The sequence below is a fragment of the Phalacrocorax aristotelis genome, chromosome 27 (genome assembly GCF_949628215.1).
Source record: "Phalacrocorax aristotelis chromosome 27, bGulAri2.1, whole genome shotgun sequence".
Taxonomy (NCBI): Eukaryota; Metazoa; Chordata; class Aves; order Suliformes; family Phalacrocoracidae; genus Phalacrocorax; species Phalacrocorax aristotelis.
In genome coordinates this window covers 360,696-380,096 of record NC_134302.1, presented here as the reverse complement: position 1 = coordinate 380,096, position 19,401 = coordinate 360,696, and the positions used below count along the sequence as shown (strand labels likewise).

At 57.7% G+C, this 19,401-nt stretch overlaps 1 protein-coding gene and 1 long non-coding RNA gene across 3 annotated transcripts; both read right to left on the bottom strand.

The window, feature by feature from the left end:
- Positions 1-1,720: 1,720 nt before the first annotated feature.
- Positions 1,721-7,839, bottom strand: LOC142048794 (uncharacterized). Of its 2 annotated transcripts, none has more exons than XR_012657534.1 (3): positions 7,759-7,839; positions 2,102-2,252; positions 1,721-1,871 (listed from the first exon to the last, which is right to left on the bottom strand). It is a non-coding gene; the product is annotated as an uncharacterized LOC142048794 (long non-coding RNA). The 2 variants fall into 2 exon arrangements; XR_012657533.1 differs by having other exon boundaries at positions 2,111-2,252.
- Positions 7,840-7,915: 76 nt separating this feature from the next.
- Positions 7,916-16,147, bottom strand: LOC142048778 (maestro heat-like repeat-containing protein family member 1). Its single transcript, XM_075075970.1, has 18 exons — positions 15,309-16,147; positions 15,070-15,149; positions 14,747-14,872; positions 14,431-14,510; positions 14,191-14,311; positions 13,823-13,912; positions 13,200-13,304; positions 12,642-12,810; positions 11,956-12,065; positions 11,529-11,678; positions 11,158-11,312; positions 10,638-10,791; positions 10,186-10,323; positions 9,787-9,954; positions 9,248-9,403; positions 8,534-8,635; positions 8,150-8,239; positions 7,916-7,987 (listed from the first exon to the last, which is right to left on the bottom strand). Exons 1-18 carry the CDS (start codon positions 15,424-15,426, stop codon positions 7,916-7,918), a joined length of 2,184 nt encoding a protein of 727 aa, XP_074932071.1. The 5' UTR covers positions 15,427-16,147.
- Between the last annotated feature and the right edge of the window lie 3,254 nt (positions 16,148-19,401).

Here is a 19,401-nt window from a genome sequence, read left to right as displayed (position 1 = left end):
GCTGGGCACATGTTTGTAGGAGCTGGGGGATATCAGGGAGGGGGGAGAGCGCACCCAGCAGGGGGAGGCTGACCAGGTGAAGAGGGAGTGTGTGGGGTGGTGGGGGATACAAGGGAGGTGGAGGCACAGGCACAGAGGCTGGTGCTGGTAGAGTTGGGGCCCGAGTCCTTTGGGCACGTTCGCTGTGCGGGCGGCCTCGACTTGATCCTCTAAAGAAACCGCAAAAATGTGTCACTCTCTGTTAGACTCTGCCCTGATCTTAAAGAGGAAAGCAGATGAAGTGGGAGCGTGGTGGCGAGCACTTCTTGTTATCAGCTTAAGCATCTGTCTCCCTGCTTTCTGTCCATTTGAGACTACACTAGATTCTTCATCCTCATCCTTGCCTTCCACAGCCTCCCCTCCAAGAGTTCCCTCAGTCTCCTCTCCTCACGCTCAGCTCTGCCGCCGTGGATGGAGGCTGCCCGTGCTTAAAAGAGACTCCCATCTATCTCCCTCGTGCCAAGTGCCCACCGCTCCGCCGCCACGCCTTGATACACTTAATACTTCACACTCCCGATCTTCCAAGTACTGCACAGATATGAACCGATCTTCTCTCAAACTCGTTTTAGCTTCGGCCACATACGCTTCCTATGTCGGTGCCTCATGATGATGTCTTTGTCCTGCTCTGGTCCCTGAACTGTTATTTTCTTGCTTACCGATTTTGAGATTTTAGGCAATCTGTGGGATGGATCCTGGGTTTTGTTTTGATTCATCTTTAAGATTCGATAAGCACACTGCACCCTTACAATCTGCCTCTAACACACATACACCAAAAGGAAGGACTAACTTGACACTGCAATAATAGATAAAACAGCCTCCTCTCTCTCCAGCCGAGGGAAAGCAGCTTGGCTATCCGGGATGACTAAACTGAAGAGATTCAAAACTGTCAGAAAATAACAGCGTTGACTTTTGCAACAATCTCTTCAATTAGTATCAACTAAGTTGTGAAAAAAAGAAAGTTGGAGGCTGATTTCTATTGGGAAATCACTTTCTTCGGCCCTATTCAGCCAGTAATCAAAAGGGTGGCTTTCCATCTGATCCTTTAATTATATTCGGTTTTTATAGGTAATCATGGTTTCCTCAAAAAGCGTTTGTTTTTCAGAGTTCCCTTTTCAATCACAGACTGGAGTTTTATTTTAAATACTCTTACTGCAAGCACAGATCCCTGTTGTTAAAGCCAATTCAAATCAAGCCATTCCAAAATCACTTACCACTTGTATTCTCCGCAACTATCTGGGCGTAGCTTTTTCATTAGAAATCAGCTGTTGTAGAAGTTATGCGTTACAGACTCCTTTAACAGGCTACTAGTAGTAATACATTGAATTTCTGTGGAACACTTACAGTTCCCAGCCTGGTCTGTCACCTGCTGAGCGAATTGTACTGGCTCTCATGGACGACCTTTTGGAGTGGGGAGGGGAAAAACCAAAAAATCCTATTCAGTTTATCTGAAGATAATTTTTGAAAAGCAATTCTAAAGTTCTAGTTACGTACTAGTTGTGGGTACTGATTGTCCCTGGGGGCCCAGAAGACTTGGTAACGCTGCTTGTCTTAGCAGAGGAACCCAACAGCCCTTGTGAATCAATGCAAACGGCTGGAAAATAAGCTCTACTGAAAGAAAAGAATCACGGCCTATGTAGAAATAAATCTTACCTTCTCTTCCAACAAACTGCTGATGGACAGAGAGGAGATTTGGGAAGTTCAGCGGCCATCGCTGGAGCAGCAGGAGGCGTAACAGTCAGGACCGGTGGTGGCGGCGGCGGCTGCTGTTGCTGCCGAACCTCCTTACAGAGCCTTTTTGTGTAGCCAGTCCCATTTCTGAGGTTGTTCACAGCCTAGAGGCGGAAAAGCATTGACACAAAGGTGACAGGAAACTTCAGTAGATATAGGAACAAAAGCCCCCACAGAGTAAAATTACCTGCATATTCCTGTAAATGCCACCAGCCCTAACAGAAATCAACACACAGACAGACACATGCACACATCCCATTAAACACTGATATTAATGACTGGTAACTCAGACCACCTGGTATTTAAAGTACTAATGACTGGTAACTCAGAGTACCTCAGTCACCTGTGCTTGAGGTGATTTACGGTGACCTGGACGATCAACGGTCACCCAAAGATCCAGATGAAGCCCAGTGCACACGAGCCATGGGGCAGAAGTTTGTACGGAGCGCACCATCCTCGTATGCAGCCTCATTGGCAGTGACGGCCTGGAGAGGGGATGAGGCACCAACAGTGGCAGAGGTGATTGATAGACTCCGGGGTTACGAGACAAATCTCTCGTCCTCGCTCGTCTCTGCTGTGGAGAAACTATCCCAAGAGGTCCAGCAACTCAAGGAAGATATGCCCTGCTCCCCACCGCGACAGAGCAGTGTCGCAGCTGTTAGGAACAAGCGTCCTCTGGCTCAAAGGAGGGGATACACACCACGGGCCACCCTATGGTTCTACCTGCGTGACCACGGAGAGGACACGATGAGGTGGGAAGGCAAGCCTACCTCGGCCCTAGAGGCACGAGTGCGTGAGCTGCAAGGACGAAGAGTCTCTCAGGGAGGCTCTTCCAGGAGAGCTGCTGCTCCAGTTTCCGGTGAGCAGGTCCCCAGACAGAGGAGGAGAAGTGCTGATTTTATTTCTGAGCGAACAGAGGGACTCCTGCTTCACATTTACAGGAAGTGAGTTGTGACTGCCATGATCAAGACTAGAGGGGCCCTGCCTCCAGCCAGGCGGAGGAAAGGGATAACCGGGCTTACTGGACTGTGTGGATCTGATGACCTCTCTTTTAAAGTTCAAAGCCTCTATTTTTATATCTCAAACCCTCACTTTCAGGGTCAAACCCCCTCTTTTAACTCTCAAAGCCTCAGTTTTAAGTTCCAAACCTTCACTTTCAAAGACACAAAGCCTCATTAACAGGTCTCAAACCTTCACTGTTAGGGTCCAAACCTCGCTTTTAAAGGCACAAAGCCTCATTTTTAGGTCCCAAAGACTCACTTTAAAGTACCCAAAACCTCACTTTTAACATCAAAACCTTACAGTTAGGACCGCAAACCTCACTGTTAGGGTTCATCCCCGTATTTTAAAGCTCAAAGCCTCATTTTGAATAGCCAAACCCTCACTTTTAGGACTCAAAGCCCAATTCTAACACTCAAAGCCTCATTTTTAACAGCCAAGGCCTCACTTTCATGGTCCAAACCCCTCTTTTAATGCTCAGTGCCCCATTTTTAGGTCGTGAACCCTCACTTTCAGGGTACAAAACCCACTCTTAAAGACACAAAGACTCATTTTTAGGTCCCAAACCTTCACTTTTAGGGTCCAAACCAGGCTTTCACGATCAAAGCCTCACTTTTAGGTCCCAAACCCTCACATTTAGGGTCCAAGCCCCTCCTTTTTAGGGACAAACCCCCATTTTTAAGTTCCAAAGCCTCCCTTTTATTGTCCAAACCCCTCTTTTCATGCTCAAAGCCTTATACTTTGGACACAAACCTCACTTCCGGGGTCCAAACCCCTGTTTTTAAGCTCAAAGCCTCATTTTGAACAGCCAAAGCTGCACTTTCAGCGTCCATACCCCTCGTTTAAGCCTCAAAGCCTAAGTTTTAAGTCTCAAACCCTCACTTTTAGCATCAGTTCAGGTCTTTTAATGCTCAAACCATCATTCTTTTGCTCTATACCTTGAGTTTTTGAGTCTAAACCTGTCGTTTAAAGCTCAAAGCCTCGTTTTTAACACCCAAACCCTCACTTTCAGGGTCGAAACCCCTCTTTTAACGCTCAGTGCCTCATTTTTAAGTTCCAAACCCTCACTTTCAGGGTCCAAACCCCTCTCTTAATGCACAAAGCCTCATTTTTAGGTCCCAAACCTTCACTTTCAGGGTCCAAACCCCTCTCTTAATGCACAAAGCCTCATTTTTAGGTCCCAAACCTTCACTTTCAGGGTCCAAACCTGACTTTTACGATCAAAGCCTCACTTTTAGGTCCCAAAGCCTCACTTTAAATCACCCAAAACCTCACTTTTAACAGCAAAGCCTTATAGTTACGACGCAAACCTCACTTACAGAGTCCAAACCCCTCTTTTAACTCTCAAAGCCTCACTTTTAACAGCCAACTCTTAACTTTGAGGGTCCAAACCCCTCATTTAAGGCACAAAGCCTCAATTAGAGGTGACAGACCCTCTCTGGTAGAGTCCAAACCTGTCGCTTTTGCTGTCAAAGCCTCATTTGTATGTTGCAGTGACTCCAGTTTAGGGTCTAAATCCATCTTTTACTGTTCAAAGCATTATTTTTTCAGGTCCCAAACCGTCACTTTTAGCCTCCAAACCTCTCTTTTTCAGCATCACGCCCTCATTCTCAGGTCCCAAGGAGCCGCTGCCCAGCGTGACCACGCTCAGGCACCTTCAGAGCCCTGCTCTGCCCAAGCTGGCTGGGTGTGGGCGTGCGAGCTGCCTGGCTGAGGGCAAGTGGGGAGAGCTGGGGACTGCATGGGAAAGCGGTGGATAAACCCCAGCTGCCTCGGAAATGTAAGGGGGGGTGACTCTCTTTTTGCCGTCGGATCCCCTGGAGACTTGTTATGTTTCCCTTCCAGTCCCCTGAGGCCTGGAGGCCTCCTCATAGCCGCTAGTCCCCTCCGAACCCCTCGGTTGCCTCAGTTGCCCCTCGGGTTGCCTCAGCCTGACGCGGTTGCCCCCTCAGAACCTCTCAGCGCCCCAGTGCCCCTTTTGATGTGCTCCAGAGGCCTCAGCTTGCCCCCTGGTCCCCGCAGCACCCCTCCGTTCGCCTCCTTGTTCCCTCCCTTTGAGCCTCAGGAACCCTCCCTTGGCCCTGCTTGGGCGCAAAAGCCCACCGTGGGCCTTCTCTGGGGCCGGTGGAGGGCTCTCGGGCACAGTCCAACCTCAGGACTCCTCCCTTTGCCTCTGTAGCTGTGAGAGGATTGCTCCAGCCCACGCAGGACCCCTCGGGGGGCCTTCCTTGCAACCCCAGGCCCCTCTTCTGCAGGACCTCTAGCAGCCATGAAACCCCACGAGACTAGGGCCTGGCCCCCTCCACTCTACAGTACCACCTCACTCCCCTCAGCACTCCTCCAGAGGGGTTTGTCAGGGCCCAGGGCCTCCCATGGCTCATCTGGGCCCCTGAGGACCCCTTTCTTTCTGAGGCAGTCATGGCGACCAAGGCACTCTCTTTGTCCTCTAGCCCCTCTAGGACCCCTGCGGTTGCCCTCCAGCCCCCTTAGCACCTTCATACTGTGCTTGCAAACCCTCCGGAGTCCATCACGGCGTGGGGAAGTGGCGAAGCAGCAACAGCAGGTGCTTGCTGGGGCCTCGCTGCGATGCCCACAGACCCACGGGGAGGCTGGAGCTGACCACCCTTCCCATGTCCTACCCTCGCTGCGTGACAGATACTCTCTTCTAATCTCTATTAGGGGTTAAAGCCTCATTTTAAAGTGACAAACCCTCACTTTCAGGCTCTCAACCTGCATTTTTTAGGGTCCAAGCCTCATTTATAGGGTTCCAAACCCTCACATTTACGCATAAGCCCCTCTTTTAACACTCAAAGCCTCAGTTTTCTGTCCCAAAGTGTCATTTTTAGGCTTCAAACCTACCTGTCTTTTTAGGCTCAACGCTTCATTTTAAGTTCTCCAAACCTTCCCTTTCAGGGTCCAGTCCCCAATTTTAAAGACACAAAGCCTCATTTAGAGGTCTCAAACCCTCAGTTTCAGGGTCCAATCCCCTCTTTTAACTCTCAAAGCCTCAGTTTCAAGTTCCAAACCCCTCTATTAGGGATGATAGCCTCATTTTTAGGTCCCAAACCCTCACTTTCAGGCTCTCAACCTGTCTTCTTTAGGGTCAAAGCCTCATTTTTAGGGCTCCATGCCCTCACGTTTATGGCCCAAGCCCCTCTTTTAACTCTCAAAGCCTCAGGTTTCTGTCCCAAAGCGTCACTTATACGCTTCAAATCTGTATTTAAGGCTCAAAGCCCCAGTTTTATATCCCACTTTTTTATATTTTTATGTACCACATTTAGGCTCCAAACTACACCTCTTTAGGGACAAGCCCTCATTCTTAGGTCCCAAAGAATCACTTTAGAGCACCCAAACCCTCTTTTAACATCAAAGCCTTTTAGTTAGGACCGCAAACCTCACTTTTAGGGTCCAAACCCTGGTGTTAAAGCTCAAAGCCTCATTTTGAACCGCAAAACCCTCACTGTGAATTGAGGGATGTGCTGCTTCCACTGTGACCAGTTGTCCTGCCCTCTGCTAATAACAGATGAGCCGTTGGCCGAAGGTGACAAGGGCAGGCTGACAACAAGGCTGCGGCACACCCCGCACGCCGCCGCTTTTCCTGCTAGCCCGCCAGCAAAAGAGCCTGGAAGGCTGAGAAACTGCCGAGGCGCCAAAACAAACCCCAGGCGGCAGAATTGCTAACAATCGCCACGTTGCGCCCGAGTGGGGCTGAGCAGGCCACGTGCACGCTCATGGTGTGGTTCTTGTCCGCGGGTGGCTGAGAAGGTGTGGCTGGGTCAAATCCACTTGCTTCAAGGTATTAATAGCAAAGTGAAATCGCCCACCCCTTCCTTCCCCAAGAGATTGCCTGGATCCATGCGCTTTGCCAGGCTCAAGGCCGGGCCCAGCATCACCAACACCTCAGAAGAAGCAAGCTAGGAAAGCTGCTACCCTGGCTCGCATGTCAGTCCCCCGAGTGCAGAAATCGCGTTAGCGCCTTGCTGATGTCTGCTGGGTTTTGGGTGCAAAGGCTGGGCTGCCCTTGCAGGCGCTTCGGGAGCCACGAGCAGAGCTGCAGACGTGGTGATGGTCAGGTTTGCCAGAGTCCTCAGGCTGGGCAGCCCCTTGAGTTTCCTGTTTCCCAGGGGACGAGAGCTGTCGGTCCCGCTCCCCTCCGTCCCCGCTGAGCAGCTGGGAGTTTGGTACAAGGACACCCTGGGTCAGCGGGTGCTGCGCTGCCACGAGCTGCTGGAAAGCGGGAGCGTCAGGAAGCTCTCCAGGCAATCGCGGTGCCTTCACGGCCGCCGTTTCCCCTTTGCCTTCTGGCTCTCTAAAGAAAAGACTTGCCCAGGGGGGAACAAACGTGGCTTCTCCGGGGGAAAGCCCCCTTGAGAGGTACACTTGTAACACAAGCCTGGAGCCAGGGTGTGCTGAGGGGGAGTGACCTGCAGGCAGCAGGAGCAGCCAGCAAGGATGCTGTTTGCTCAGCACGCTCCTGGTGCTACACGTGTGAAGGAGACCAGGGGTTTGGCGTTTGTTGCTCCGGCTTTATTGAGAGACAGGCATTTCCCTGAGGCAGGTTGCACCTCTTCTGCCTGGCTTTTAGCAGCACCAGCAGCACAGTGGTCGCAGGGTGCGTCACACTCTTGGCTGCACCCTGGGAGAGCTCAGGCTGAGGACGGTCTGAGCCGCCAGGGAACGGATGGAGAGGTCGCTGTCTTCCTGCAGGGACTGAAGGGCTGTGACAGAAAGAGAGGTGAGATGAAGGGCTGTCTCTGCAGAGGCTTCCAGGCATCCCCTGCACACCGTGGCAGCCCCACCTGCCGCTTTCCCCGGCCAGGAGAAAGCAGCAGCTGCTGCTGCTGCTGCTGCACAGGAATGCCCCAAATGCCCCGACACATTCCCCTGGCCCTGAAGCGCTTCCCTGGAGCAGGGCCAGCCATGGCAGCACCCTGCCCAGGCTCTGTCCCCTGCCCCTCCAGCCCCGGCCAACACAGCACTGCCCCTACTCACCGCTGCACATCTCGGCCAGCTTCTCCTTGCTTTGGTCCCTCAGGGGCCGCGCGGCAAGCCCTAGGCACAGAGCTCTGTCAGTCCCCCCTGCTCCCCAGCACGCTCCCAGCAGCGCAGCCCCCCGCCCTGCCGGATGGGCCGCACGCCCTCCTCCCCCTCAAAGGGCTGAGCCCGGGGAAGAGCAGCAGCTCAGCGGGGTTGGACTGAGCGAGGCGGCCACCAAGGCCACCTGCGTGGGCAGGGGTGGGAGAGGGAGGCCAAGGCCCTGCGCGGGGCAGCTGGGGCTCGGGCAGCCACAGGGCTGCTCCTTGGTGCCAGTGCAGCGGCGGGGACTGGGGCCAGGCTGCCCAAAGAGGGACTGCGGGGGCTGTGGCTCACCAATGAACCTCACGGCTGCCTCGCGCAAGGGGGCCTGAGCATCCTTCAGGTATGGCAGGCTCTGCTGCAGGTATTCTTCAACCCTGCTGCTGTCCTGAACCAGCTGGATAGAGCAGAAGGGCATGGGGCTGGCAGGGACCCTCCCCAGTGGGCTGGAGCACTCCCTCCAGCCAGTGATCCCCTTCCCCCCCCACGCTGTTCCCATCTCCCAGCCAGAGCCCTGTGGGGCTGAGGACCAGAGAGAGCCACAGGCAGAGGGTGGTCCGGGGCCAGAGACCCCTTTGTCCGTCTGCCAGGGCCCACATGGTGGGGAGGGGAGAGTGGACTGGAGAAGAGCCCTTGCGGCCTCTGTGCTCAAGGGTAAGGGAGGGCCCTGGAGCTTGGGGGTTGTCCTTACCAAGCATTCTGTGATCCTCTGAGTATGCTGTGGGCAGATCACGTGCCTGAGCTCTTCCCATTCCAGGATCTTTGCCACAACAGCGAGGGCTTTCCTAGAGACCTGCAGAGCAGCAGAGGATGGGAGGTGGAACCATGGCCTGGGAAAGGAGACCTGGCATCCCCTTGCTCTTGGCCGGGCTGCCAGCCGTTCCCAGCCACCACCTCAGGTATCTCATCCTGCCAGCCAGCAGAACAGATTCGCAAGAGCTGTGGGCTCACGCTGTAGGCGATGAGGGCCCCAGTCCCAGAGGCCCTGGGGCAGGGCAGAGGCAGCAGCACCTCCCATGGGCATCCCCCAGAGGGACACTTGGCTCCTCAGCTGGAGCTGCCCCGGTTCCAGGTGGGCAGAGCTCTGAGCCCTGGAGTGATCCTGCCCTTAGGGAGCTGGGACATGTGCTGGCCTAAACATCTCAGGTACCATTGGGCACAGCCCTGGGGGGCAGGGGCTCAAAGCCCTGGTTTCCAACAGCTGCAGGGAAATCTGGGCAGCCCTTAGGGTGCGTTCAGGCCTCGGTGGCCACGGGCTGCTGCTGCTGAGACCTGCTGACCAGGTAGGGCAACTCTGGGAAATGCCCGTGCCAGCTGCCAGCAGCCCTGACCCAGCACACCCAGAGCACCCTGGTGGTGTCGTCACACCTTTCCCCATATCACTAGCCAGCTTTGAAATCTGCACCTTGGCCACGCTCGGGCTCTGGTCGCTCATGTGGAAGAAGAGCGGGAGCAGCCCCCTCCACACTTTGGTCTTCATCCTCCTTCTGTCACACCACACCACAGCCTCCATCAGGTCTTTGAAGAGGCAGATGGAGGTCTCTCGCAGCTGGCTGCACTCCTGGTAGGGAGGAGGACAGGAGGGCAGGACACGATGAGCAAAGGCGTTGGCGAGGCCGATTGGAGGGGAGCTGCTCTGCGGTCGGATCCTGCCCACTGCTGCATGGCCACGCAGCTGGGGGAGCTCTCAGGGCTTGGAGAGCAGCTCTTGGCCTGCAGATGCTTTGCACAGGGGCCGGGCTGGGCTCCAGCACAGGGGTCACAAGTTGCCCGGAGGCATCAGCCTGCCAGGGGGAAGCCGTGATGGGCTGCAGAGCCCAGGACACAGCCCTGAGGGATCGCTCAAGGAGGGGAGAAGGTCACGCCAACATAGGGCTGGGCTGAAGGGCAGCTATCATGGGCCAGCATCCATCTGCAGAGCTCAGGCTCCCGCAGCAGCCTTACATCATCAAAGAGCAGCAGGAGCTTCTCTGAGAACTGGAGAGCAGTGTGGCTGGCCTTCTTCCTCTTCATATAATGCACCATGTTTTGGAAGACCAGCAGGGCCATCCTCTTGTTGGCATCCTGCAGGGTCTCCACAACATCTGGCAGCAGGACCTGGATTTTTCCTGCCTGGATGAAGCACAGAATTTCCTCTTTGTGAAGCGTTCAGAGACCACCCTGGCAAACATGTTCTGGCTGCTGAGCACCAGCCCCCCCTCCAGCTTCTGGTGCAGCAATCACAGCAGCAGCAGTCCTGGCTGGAGACAGTTGTGGTATGCGGGAGAGCAGTCGTCTCCTGACTGCCAGCCAAGGCCAAGCCACCGTGTTGGCCAACGTGGCTCAACCTGACGCCTTGCTCACCGTCTTGGGTCTTTCTGAGAGGGTGATGAGACCCTTGAGCACCAGCCAGTGAAGCCCCAGGTTTGGACCCCTCAGGTGCTCCTGGAGGAGTTGCGTGGAGGAAAAACGCAGCCGTTCAGCATTGGTGCAGTCTTGCACCTGAAACGAAGATGGCAGTGAGAGACGGGCAGAGCCCGTGGGGCTCCTGCTTCCCACTGGCAGCTCAGGGAAAGGGCACCGGGACCAGACAGCCTGTTGTGGGAGCAGCCCTGCCCATGGAGGACCGCGCAGTGCCTTTGCTGGCTCCTCCTGTCCTCCCACTGTCAGCAGCCTCTTGCTCTCACGCCTCTGAGGAGCGACTGGAGAGCAAGAGTTGGCCCAAAGGAGGCAGGGCACACAGGACGCGACAAGCGTCTCCTGTCCCTGGCCGTGCGCATCCCCAAGGGTGAGCAAGGCCAGGTCTGGTCACTTACTGCCTCCTGAATGTTGCAGGCGTGCAACACAGCGGTGCTTATCAGCTTGCGGTGCCGCCGTTTCCGTGAATTAACGATTGTCTTCAGCTCGGGCAGGAACTTAGCCGGTGTCTTGTTCTGGAAGAGCATCAGCCCCCACATGGACAGGGCAGCGCTGCCAAGCACAGAGCATTTCGTCAGCAGAGCTGCCGCAGTCATGGCACTGTGCCCAGGCTAGTCCAGCCAGTCCTGGGCTGCCTCGCAGCCCTGGCGCTGCCCGCCCGCCCCCCTCGCTTGGGGGCAAGCAGGAGAGGGCTGAGGTGGTGTTCCTCGTGGGGCTGGGAGGAGCGCTGGGCCCTGGCTTGGCCAGCTTTGCCTGCTGTAGGCCTGGATGACCCTCCAGGGCTGGGAAATGTGGTGGGATGGAGGGTCCCGCTCCTCGGGGATGTCGTGCAGTTTTCAGTGTCTCTCGCAGCCAAGGGAGCCTCTGGGACCCCTCTCCCCAAATGGAGCAAGCCCTTGGGTCTGTCGGGGCTCATACCTGTCACATAGTGGGACATTGATCACCATGCTGAAGACCAGTTCCCTGGGGTACTTGCAGGCCAGGAAGACAAGCAGGGCTTCCAGGCTCTCCCAGGCTGACACTGTGCTGGTGGACTGCAGGCTTTCATGGATGCACCTCACGATGCTTGGCACCTGGAGGGGCCACAGGTGAAGGTGGCGCTGCCACTGCAGTGCAGCCGTTTCCTCAGCTGCCACCACTGAAACTTCCCATCCTTCTCCGGTGGCTCAAAATGGCTTTAGGTGCCTGACGCAAGGCACAGCAGGGCAAAGGCAGGGACAGGCGGGGCAAAGGCAGGGCAAGGCATAAGGCTTGAAAGGGCTCAAGGGCAGGCCAGGCCAGCTACTTACATCTGTCAGCCAGGAGGCAGGGTCTCTCATGGTCCTGTTCAGCACCGCCCTGGCCACCTGCTTGTCATAGGTGCTGGAGTGCCTCATGGCTTCAATGGCTGTGAGGACAATGCCTGTCTTCTCAGAAGGCCGGAGGTAGTTTTTACCTGCCTACGGGAGGGAGGAAGGGAATACATGTCACACAACTGCCCTGATGGTGCTGCTTGCCCCTACAGAGAAGCGGGGCTTGCTGGTGGCCAGGAGGGCTGGAGCTTCTGCTGGGACACTGGAGAGCAGCCCTCGCATCGTCCCTGCGCCGGGACAGCAGGAACCCTCTCAGCAGGGACAGCAAGGCCACGCCAGCCCCACTGATTCTGGATGCCTTTGCTCACACAAGTCCCCTGCTGATGCCACAGGCAAGAGTCCCAGCAAGGGGGGAGATCATTACCATGATCAGGGTGCTGGCTTTGTGGAGCAAAGAACACGAGGAAGTGCTCTCAGCTTCCCATTCCCTTTGGGCCTGTTGATGCTGTGGCTTGTCCTCTGACCGCGTCCTACCTAAATGGGGAGGGGAAAACAAAGAGCTGTTGTTAGGAGGCAGCAACTTTGCCAACAAGCTTACCAAACGCTGAAAAGAGCTTTTTGGAATGGCCGCGGCGAGGGGTTACGACCCACAGTCAGGGTAGGTGGTGGTGGGCAAGGGGATTTCTGGAGGGTGTCAGGGTCAGCTTCTTGCCACAGGCATTGGAGGGTGCAGCCGGGGTGACGCCCAGCCTGATCTGCTGTTCAATGAGAGGGAAGAATTGGTTTCAGGCTGTGGTAATCGATGGTAGCTGTGGGTGTGAGGACCACAAAACAGGGGGGCTCAAGATCCTGAAAGGAACAAGGAAGGAGAGCAGCAGAGAGTGGATCCTGGACTTCAGGAGAGCACTCCGCTCCGCAGAAAAATGATAGCTGGGATCCTATGGGAAGCAGCTGCAAAGGGCCAGGGAGGTCAGGGAAGCTGGCAGACTGTGACAGAGAGCCTCCTGCAAGCACCAGAACGGTCCAGCGCGATGCCCAGGAAGAGGAGCAGACGCTATCAGGAGAAGTCTGTGTGTGGAGGGACCCAGCCCACGACACAGCTCCTCTTACTTTCTCGCTTACAGATGAACCTGTAGATGGAGTCAAGAGCATCTGAAGCCACGTGGCTGCTCTCTTCTTCCTTGCAAGAGCTGAGAAGGATGAGACATCCCAGTAGCCGTCCCAGGATGGGGATCTGGACCTCTGTGTAGCAGCCGTGGCTGAACTCATCTTGCCAGGCCTGGGGGAGGGAGACAGAACAGCAGAAGGGCTGAGGCGAGGCCGTTGGGGTCAAAGCCGTGAACCCAAGACTGTGCCCAGGGCAGTATCTCAGGCGGTTCAGAGCTTTGCAGGGCCCTGGTGGCCCCAGCTCTCCAAGCAGCTAGAGCTGGGCAGCTCCCACCAGGCTCCTGGGGCAGTGCTGCCCCACACAGGGACGGGGCTGGGTGCAGCTCCAGGTCCTGGCAGAGATGGGACTGGGGAGAGGAGTCCACGGGACCAAGACCCTCGCTTCAGGGCAGAGCCTTGCTGAGTGGTGCCCAAGGCCTGGCAGGAACCCTGAGCTGCACGCTGCTCAGGTGTGCACAGGGAAGGGGAGATGTCCTGGCTGGAGGCTGCCTGCCTCCTTACCTCCAGTGAGGGCCATCTGGCCAGCACGTGGCTCAGCCTCTGAATCCTCCTCAAGGCCCTTGTGCGCACAGCTGCACTTTGGGAGTTGGTCAAGGTCAGCAGCATCTGGGAGGGGAGGAGAGGAGAGAAGCTGCCAATCTGCCGGGGAGCTGAGGCCCACTCCAGCAGAAGCAGAGCTGCTGAACTCCTGACTGGACTCACACAGTCCAGGCTTGGGGGTACGCCCCCCTGGGAAGCCAGGGGAGGAGGACTTCAGGGCCAGGATCCCCGTGCAGGTCCCAGTGGGGTCTCTGCCCCATTTGGGTCGGGGGAGGAACGCAGGGTGCTGAAGGAGAGGGCCCAAATTTCCCCCATTGCTTTGGTGCTAGAAAAGCTTTGGGGACCTGAGCTGGCAAGGCTTTACCATGACACAGGAGGAAGTCTGTGGAGGGGAAAGGGACTTTGACTGCAGCCCGGGGACACCGGGCTCCAGAAGAGCATTGTGCGCAGCCCTCAGCTCCCCCAGGGGAGGTGGGCACCCTGCATGGCACTGAGGTGGAGACCGTCCACTCAGGAGTGGACAGTCCCTTCCCTCCAGGGAGATGAACAGCCCCTGCCAACCCTGATCTTTGCAAATGCCAGACCTTCAAGACAGTCTGCAGCTCCTTGCTGAGGCCAGAGGCAGGAGAGCTGAACACCAACACACGCAGCATGCTGTCCATGGCATCCAGGGTCTGCAAGGAGGACAGAGGGTGGTGGCATCTTTTGGCAGTCCCTCTCACCCTCAGGAGATGGACCTGAACTCCCAGCACCAAGGAGGACATCCGTGCTGCCTCGCGATGCCTGGGGGAGGCCTCGGGGCAGAGAGGCCTGGACGCAGCCAGGCCCATGAGGAGGGGACGAAGGGACGAGAGCGGGAAAGCAAAACCGACACCCTGAATCTGCCTTGGATCTGCAGCCATCTCCTGGCACAGGGCAGCCCAGAGGGACCAGGGGCTCGCTCAGCACATACCTGGCAGTAGAGAGAAGCATCCAGACCCTGCATGTCCTCTTCTGGAGGGAGCGAGAAGACGCTGGTGAAGCAGGCATGTATGAGGCTTTCCTTCTGGCCCTCCAGCACTGTCTCTACTGAGCTGCAAAGAGAGAGAGGGGCCTGTTGGACGCTGGTGTTGGGGAGAGGTGCCTGGAGGCCTCAGGCACCTCAGGGCATGGACCTCCAGGGCAGGGGTCCCCAGGAGGGATGGGCAGGTACCTCAAGGCGGCAATGGCATCCATGGCAAGCTGCCGCACAGCCGTGCGCAGCTGGTCCCTGGGCTCCTCTTCCAGAAGTGCCTGCGGAGCACAATTGGGATGAGGGACCTGGCAGCCGCCAGCACCCAGTGCCAGTAGACCCAGTGCGGTCCCTGCCAGCCCTGGCACTGGGGTCTTTGCTGGCGGGGATTCTCAGCAGCACCTGAGTCCCCTTGGAGCGTCCATGCATGTTTCATCCTGCCCAAATGCTGCCCTCGCAGCGTGCCGGTGACTGGGGAGCCTGACCCCTTCCCCAGACCCTCCGAGTGTCCCCTTACTTTGATGCTCTTGGCCAGCTCAAATCTGTGGCAGAAGACATCCAGGCCCTGCAACAAGCCCTTGTGCCTGGCAGCTCTGCAGAGCGTGCAGATGCGCTTGAGGAACTGCATCTTCTCGGTCTCCTCCTGGCAGCCAGGGGATAGAGAGACGAAGGAGGAGTGTGAGCAGGGGAGACATGGCCAGCGGGACTAGAGCACTGGGGGTGCAGAGTCGTGTGGGAGAGCAGCTCTGCCCAGCCGACAGCCGGCCAGCAGCAGGCAGCGGAGCTGGGGTTCCGATCAGGAGGCGCTGGCAGAGAAGCAAGGGAAATAGCTGCGGTTACCTTTCCTGAGCTCTTGAGAAAAGCCTGGATGAAGTCCACCGTTTCCTGTTCCTCTTCATACACAGCTAGCCAGCTGGCATCTAGCAAAGGAGGAGAGCCGGGAGGGCTGTAGAGCACAGCTGCAGGCAGGAGTGGGCAGAGGAAGGAACTCTGCCCTTCATCCCCACGCCCACTCCCCAGGCGCAGCCTCCCCAGGGGCCTCAAGGCTGGAGACTGTGATGCTGGAGCCCCTCACTCACCTGCCTGCAGCGGCTGGACTGCACACACCTCATGGGGCTCCGGTGGAGAGCTGCTCTCCTGAGGAACCCCCACCTCCTCCCAGGCCACAAGGGGGTGGCTGGGGGGTCTATTCACCATCCTCAGAGATGTAGGAAGGGAGTAAGGATGGGGAAGGGGGAAGCCTTGGGGAAACACCTCAGGGCTAATGGGACAAGATGTGGGCTGTGCCTGGGGGAGTCCTCGCCAGCTCCACGCTCCTGCCTTGTCCCGCCGCTGTCCTGTTGGACACTGTGGGGTGGAGCCGCGCCGGCTATATACAGTGCCAGGGGGTCTCAAAGCAGCGGGTCACAAAGGGGCCCACTGTGACCCGTCGCCCAGGTGGGAGGGGCAGGGTGGCCCCTGGCGACCTGGGTCCTCTCAGGGCACCCCGAGGCAACTTCACCCTCATGTGCCCTCAGGATCTCCCTGTTGCTCTCCAGCACGTCCCAGAGCCCTGAAGTTAAAAGGATGAAATTTACTCTAGCTTCACAGAAACCATCATTTTACCACTTCATCTCTTCTCATCTTCTCATCATGAAGAGCTTGTGCAGGGAAGAGGATAAAGAACATGAAACAACTTCCCAAGTTTACCCCTTTTGGGCTTTGGGAACCTCTCAGAAATGGAGATCCCTGTCTTACAGTTTGTTTTCTGAGCCTGGTTTGTGGCCATGATGGAGAACTCCCCGATGGTTGCACTGGTGGTGGCTGACCACCACCTCCAGCCCTCCGTGGGTACCTGCTGGGGCACTCCTCCTGCCTGAACCCCTGCTCCTCGGGCCAGCTTCCATGAACAGCCCATTTCTGCAGGAGAGTTTAATAATTTGAATTTTTTGGCCCACGGACAATGTTGTCTCCAGGCAGGGGTTGGAGAGGTGGTTGGTGTTTAGCAACATGGAAACTTCTCCGCTGCAGCACAGTAGGAAATATCACTTTCAGCTTTAAGCTCAGAGCTGGGCATGAAAAAATGTGAAGCCAGCATCCCGAGTGTTTCTATCCCACCTAACTTCTTGTGGCGCTAATGACATTTTCCAAGCTTTTGGTTATCTCGTGCTAATCGTTAATGATCGCGGCCGAGTTCTCCACACATGCTCCCTTCACACCGGAGGGCCACTGTGAGGTCCTGCATGGACATGAGGGCAAAGGGGGACCTGGAGGCACCTGGAGAGTACCCAGGTGCCCTGGTCTGAGCCGGCCCCGTGCCTCCCCAGGGGACGCCCTGCCCCTCCCTGCCCGGGCGGCGGGTCACAGTGGGGCCCTTTGACACCTCCCTTTGTGACACCCCACTGCGCCGCATGTGGTAAGTGCGGCTGCGGCCCCCAGCCCGCAGTGTCCAGCAGGACAGCGACGGGACAGGGCAGGAGCACGGAGACGGCGAGGAGCCCCCGAGCGCAGCCCACATCTTCCCCTGCTGCCGCTGGCAGCCCCGCGGCACCAAGGCGTTTTGCCAAAGCCTCCCCCTTCCCCACTCCTACCCCTTTCCTCCATCCCGCAGCATGGCGGAGAGACCCCCCAGCCGCCCCAGGGTGGCCTGGCAGGAGGACAGGGCTCCCCAGGAGAGCAGCTCTCCACCGGAACCCTACGAGGTGTGCACGGTGCAGCCACTGCAGATTGGTGAGTGAGGGGTCCTGTTGGTCTGGGCAGGGCTGGGGCCAGCCAGCGCACCCTGCTCGACGCCAGGCTCACGTTTCCCCGGCACGCTGGCAGTGGGGGTCCCATGGGCGGTGGCCTGAATGCAGGGCATGCTCAGGGCTGGGAGCTGGCCCCGGCACAGCCTCCCCCAAGGAGGGAGAGAGCAGAGGGGACCCAGCTCCTGCTCCGGGGCACGGGCAGCCAGGGGCAGCAGGGCTGGCAGGAGGCAGCAACGCTGTGGGACGGGGACCTTTCCCGCCCATCTGCAAGCAAGTTCCGCAGCCCGTTGCACTGGGGGCTTTGCCCAGCTGTGCTGTGCTCCAGCATGGCAGCCCGCCTGCCGGGCACGCTCCAGCCCTGCCGTGCATGGGAAGAACGTGCCAGGGGAGCAGGCACGGGGCTGGACGGAGGGCAGACCTCCCTCCCCTGCTCTACCCTGCCACCAGACCCTCCCTACAAGCCTCCCTACAAGCCTCCCTGCTCTCCTCCTCTATTAGATGCCTCGTGGTTACCTGTGTACCAAGACGAAAAGGAAACTGTGGACTTCATCCACGCCTTTGTCAGCAGCACAGAAAAGGTAACCGTCACCAGTTTGAACGTGGCTGTGCCAGCGTCTGCTGACAGGGGCTCTGCTGCCGGGCTGCCGGAGGTGTGCTGGCTGGGCAGAGCGGCTTCTCCCAGGTCGCCCCCGTGGCACTGCACCACCAGTACTCCAGTCCTGCTGGCCCCGTGCCCCCCTCTCACGTTCCCTGTCTGTCCCTCTCTTTCCATGGCTGCCAGGACGAGGGACAGAAGATAGGGTTTCTTGCCAGCATCTGTACCCTGTGCAGAACGGCCAGGTGCCATGGCTTGTCAAGGGGCCTGGATGTCTTCTGCGAGGGCTACAAGCTGGCAGAGAATATCAAGGTGAGGGGACACCCGGCGGCTCTTGGGAAGGGGGCAAGTCTTCCCGGCAATGGCTCCCTGTGAGAAGAGCACTTGGGCAGGGAGAGGGTCTGGGGGCGCTGGGTGCTGGCAGCTGCTGGGTGCCATCCTGCTTCTGCTCTGCAGGACCTGCTACAAGAGGAGCCCACGCACCAAATAGAAACAGCGGTGCGGCTGAAAGCCATGAATGCCATCGCCGAGTTGAGGTACCTGTCCATCCCTCCTGGGGACCCCTGCCCCAGAGGTCCATCTCCACCTGCACCAGTCCTCGAGGCACCGCTCCCAGCACCAGTCTCTGACAGGCCCCGCTCTCTCCCTGCAGCTCAGTGCAGACGGTGCGGGAGGGCAAAGAGCAAAGCCTCCTAGAAGCCTGCTTTTTGAGTGTCTTCTTGCTTCCTCCAAAAGAGGATATGAGCAGCCGGTTGGACGCTTATCTCTACATCAAGGTAAGCACTGGGTGACCAACAAGAGCCCCCGGGCCACCCTGTGCTGTGAGATGACCAGAGATCCAAGGCAATGAAGGGTCTCAGCTTTGCTTTCCCACCCTCATCCCTTCGTCCCTTCGTGCACTTCCCGCGGGCCTGGTCCCATCCGGTGGCGCAGGCTGCTCTGCCCGCAGCACACTGTCTGCCCCTGCGTCTCTCCCGGGGAACCACAACGCAGCACGGGAGGCCTCCCTTGGCTCTGGGAGTTCAGATCAAATTCCTGGGGGTGAGAGGGACAGCAGGAGACACTGCCACAGCTCTTTGTCCTCCTTGCAGACCCTGGAAGCCATGGACAACATGCTAGAGAGGGTGGTGCTCAGCTTTGCTGCCGACAGAGTCAGCGAGGAGCTGCAGAACATCTTTCAGGTCTGGCATGTGCAAAGACGGGGCTTCACAGGGGCTGTTCCTCAGCCTGGGGGGAAGGGACTGTCCACTCTTGAGTGCATGGCCCCCACCCCAGTGCCATGCAGAGAGAGCACGCTGCAGGGAGGCTGCCCACCTCCCTGGGGTGACCTGGGGCTGCCCACCAGGCTCTTCCGGAGCACAGTGGCGGCAGAGGGTGGCATTTGCCCTCCTGCCTGGCCTCAAGGTTGGCCAGCGGTGTTCGTCCCAAGCCTGCAAGCCTGCGAGACTCCTAGGGCAGGAACCCCACTGCAGGCTTTGCTCGACATCACAGGAAGCCTCGAATGGACTGCGCGAGGGCAGAGTCCTGCCCCGGAGGTCAGCAGTGCTGCTTCTGCCGGAGCAGGTGTCTGCTCCCAGGGCACACCAGCAGCTTCTCTCTTCCCAGGTGCTGCTCAACTACACCAAGTCTGAGAGAGCAGTTGTGTGGGAGAGAGCCCTGGGGAGGATTAGGGTGCTGAGCCGTTTGCTGGCTGACCATTACGCACAGGAGGTAGGGAGCCAGGCACCCTCCAGCCAGGCCATGTCCCCCTCCCTGTGCACCAGAGCAGCCTGCAGCTCTCCCCGCGCGGGGCTGCTGCCCACACAGCTGCTCTGGGAGCCACGGCCAGCACGGCCCTGCAAAGCCCTGACG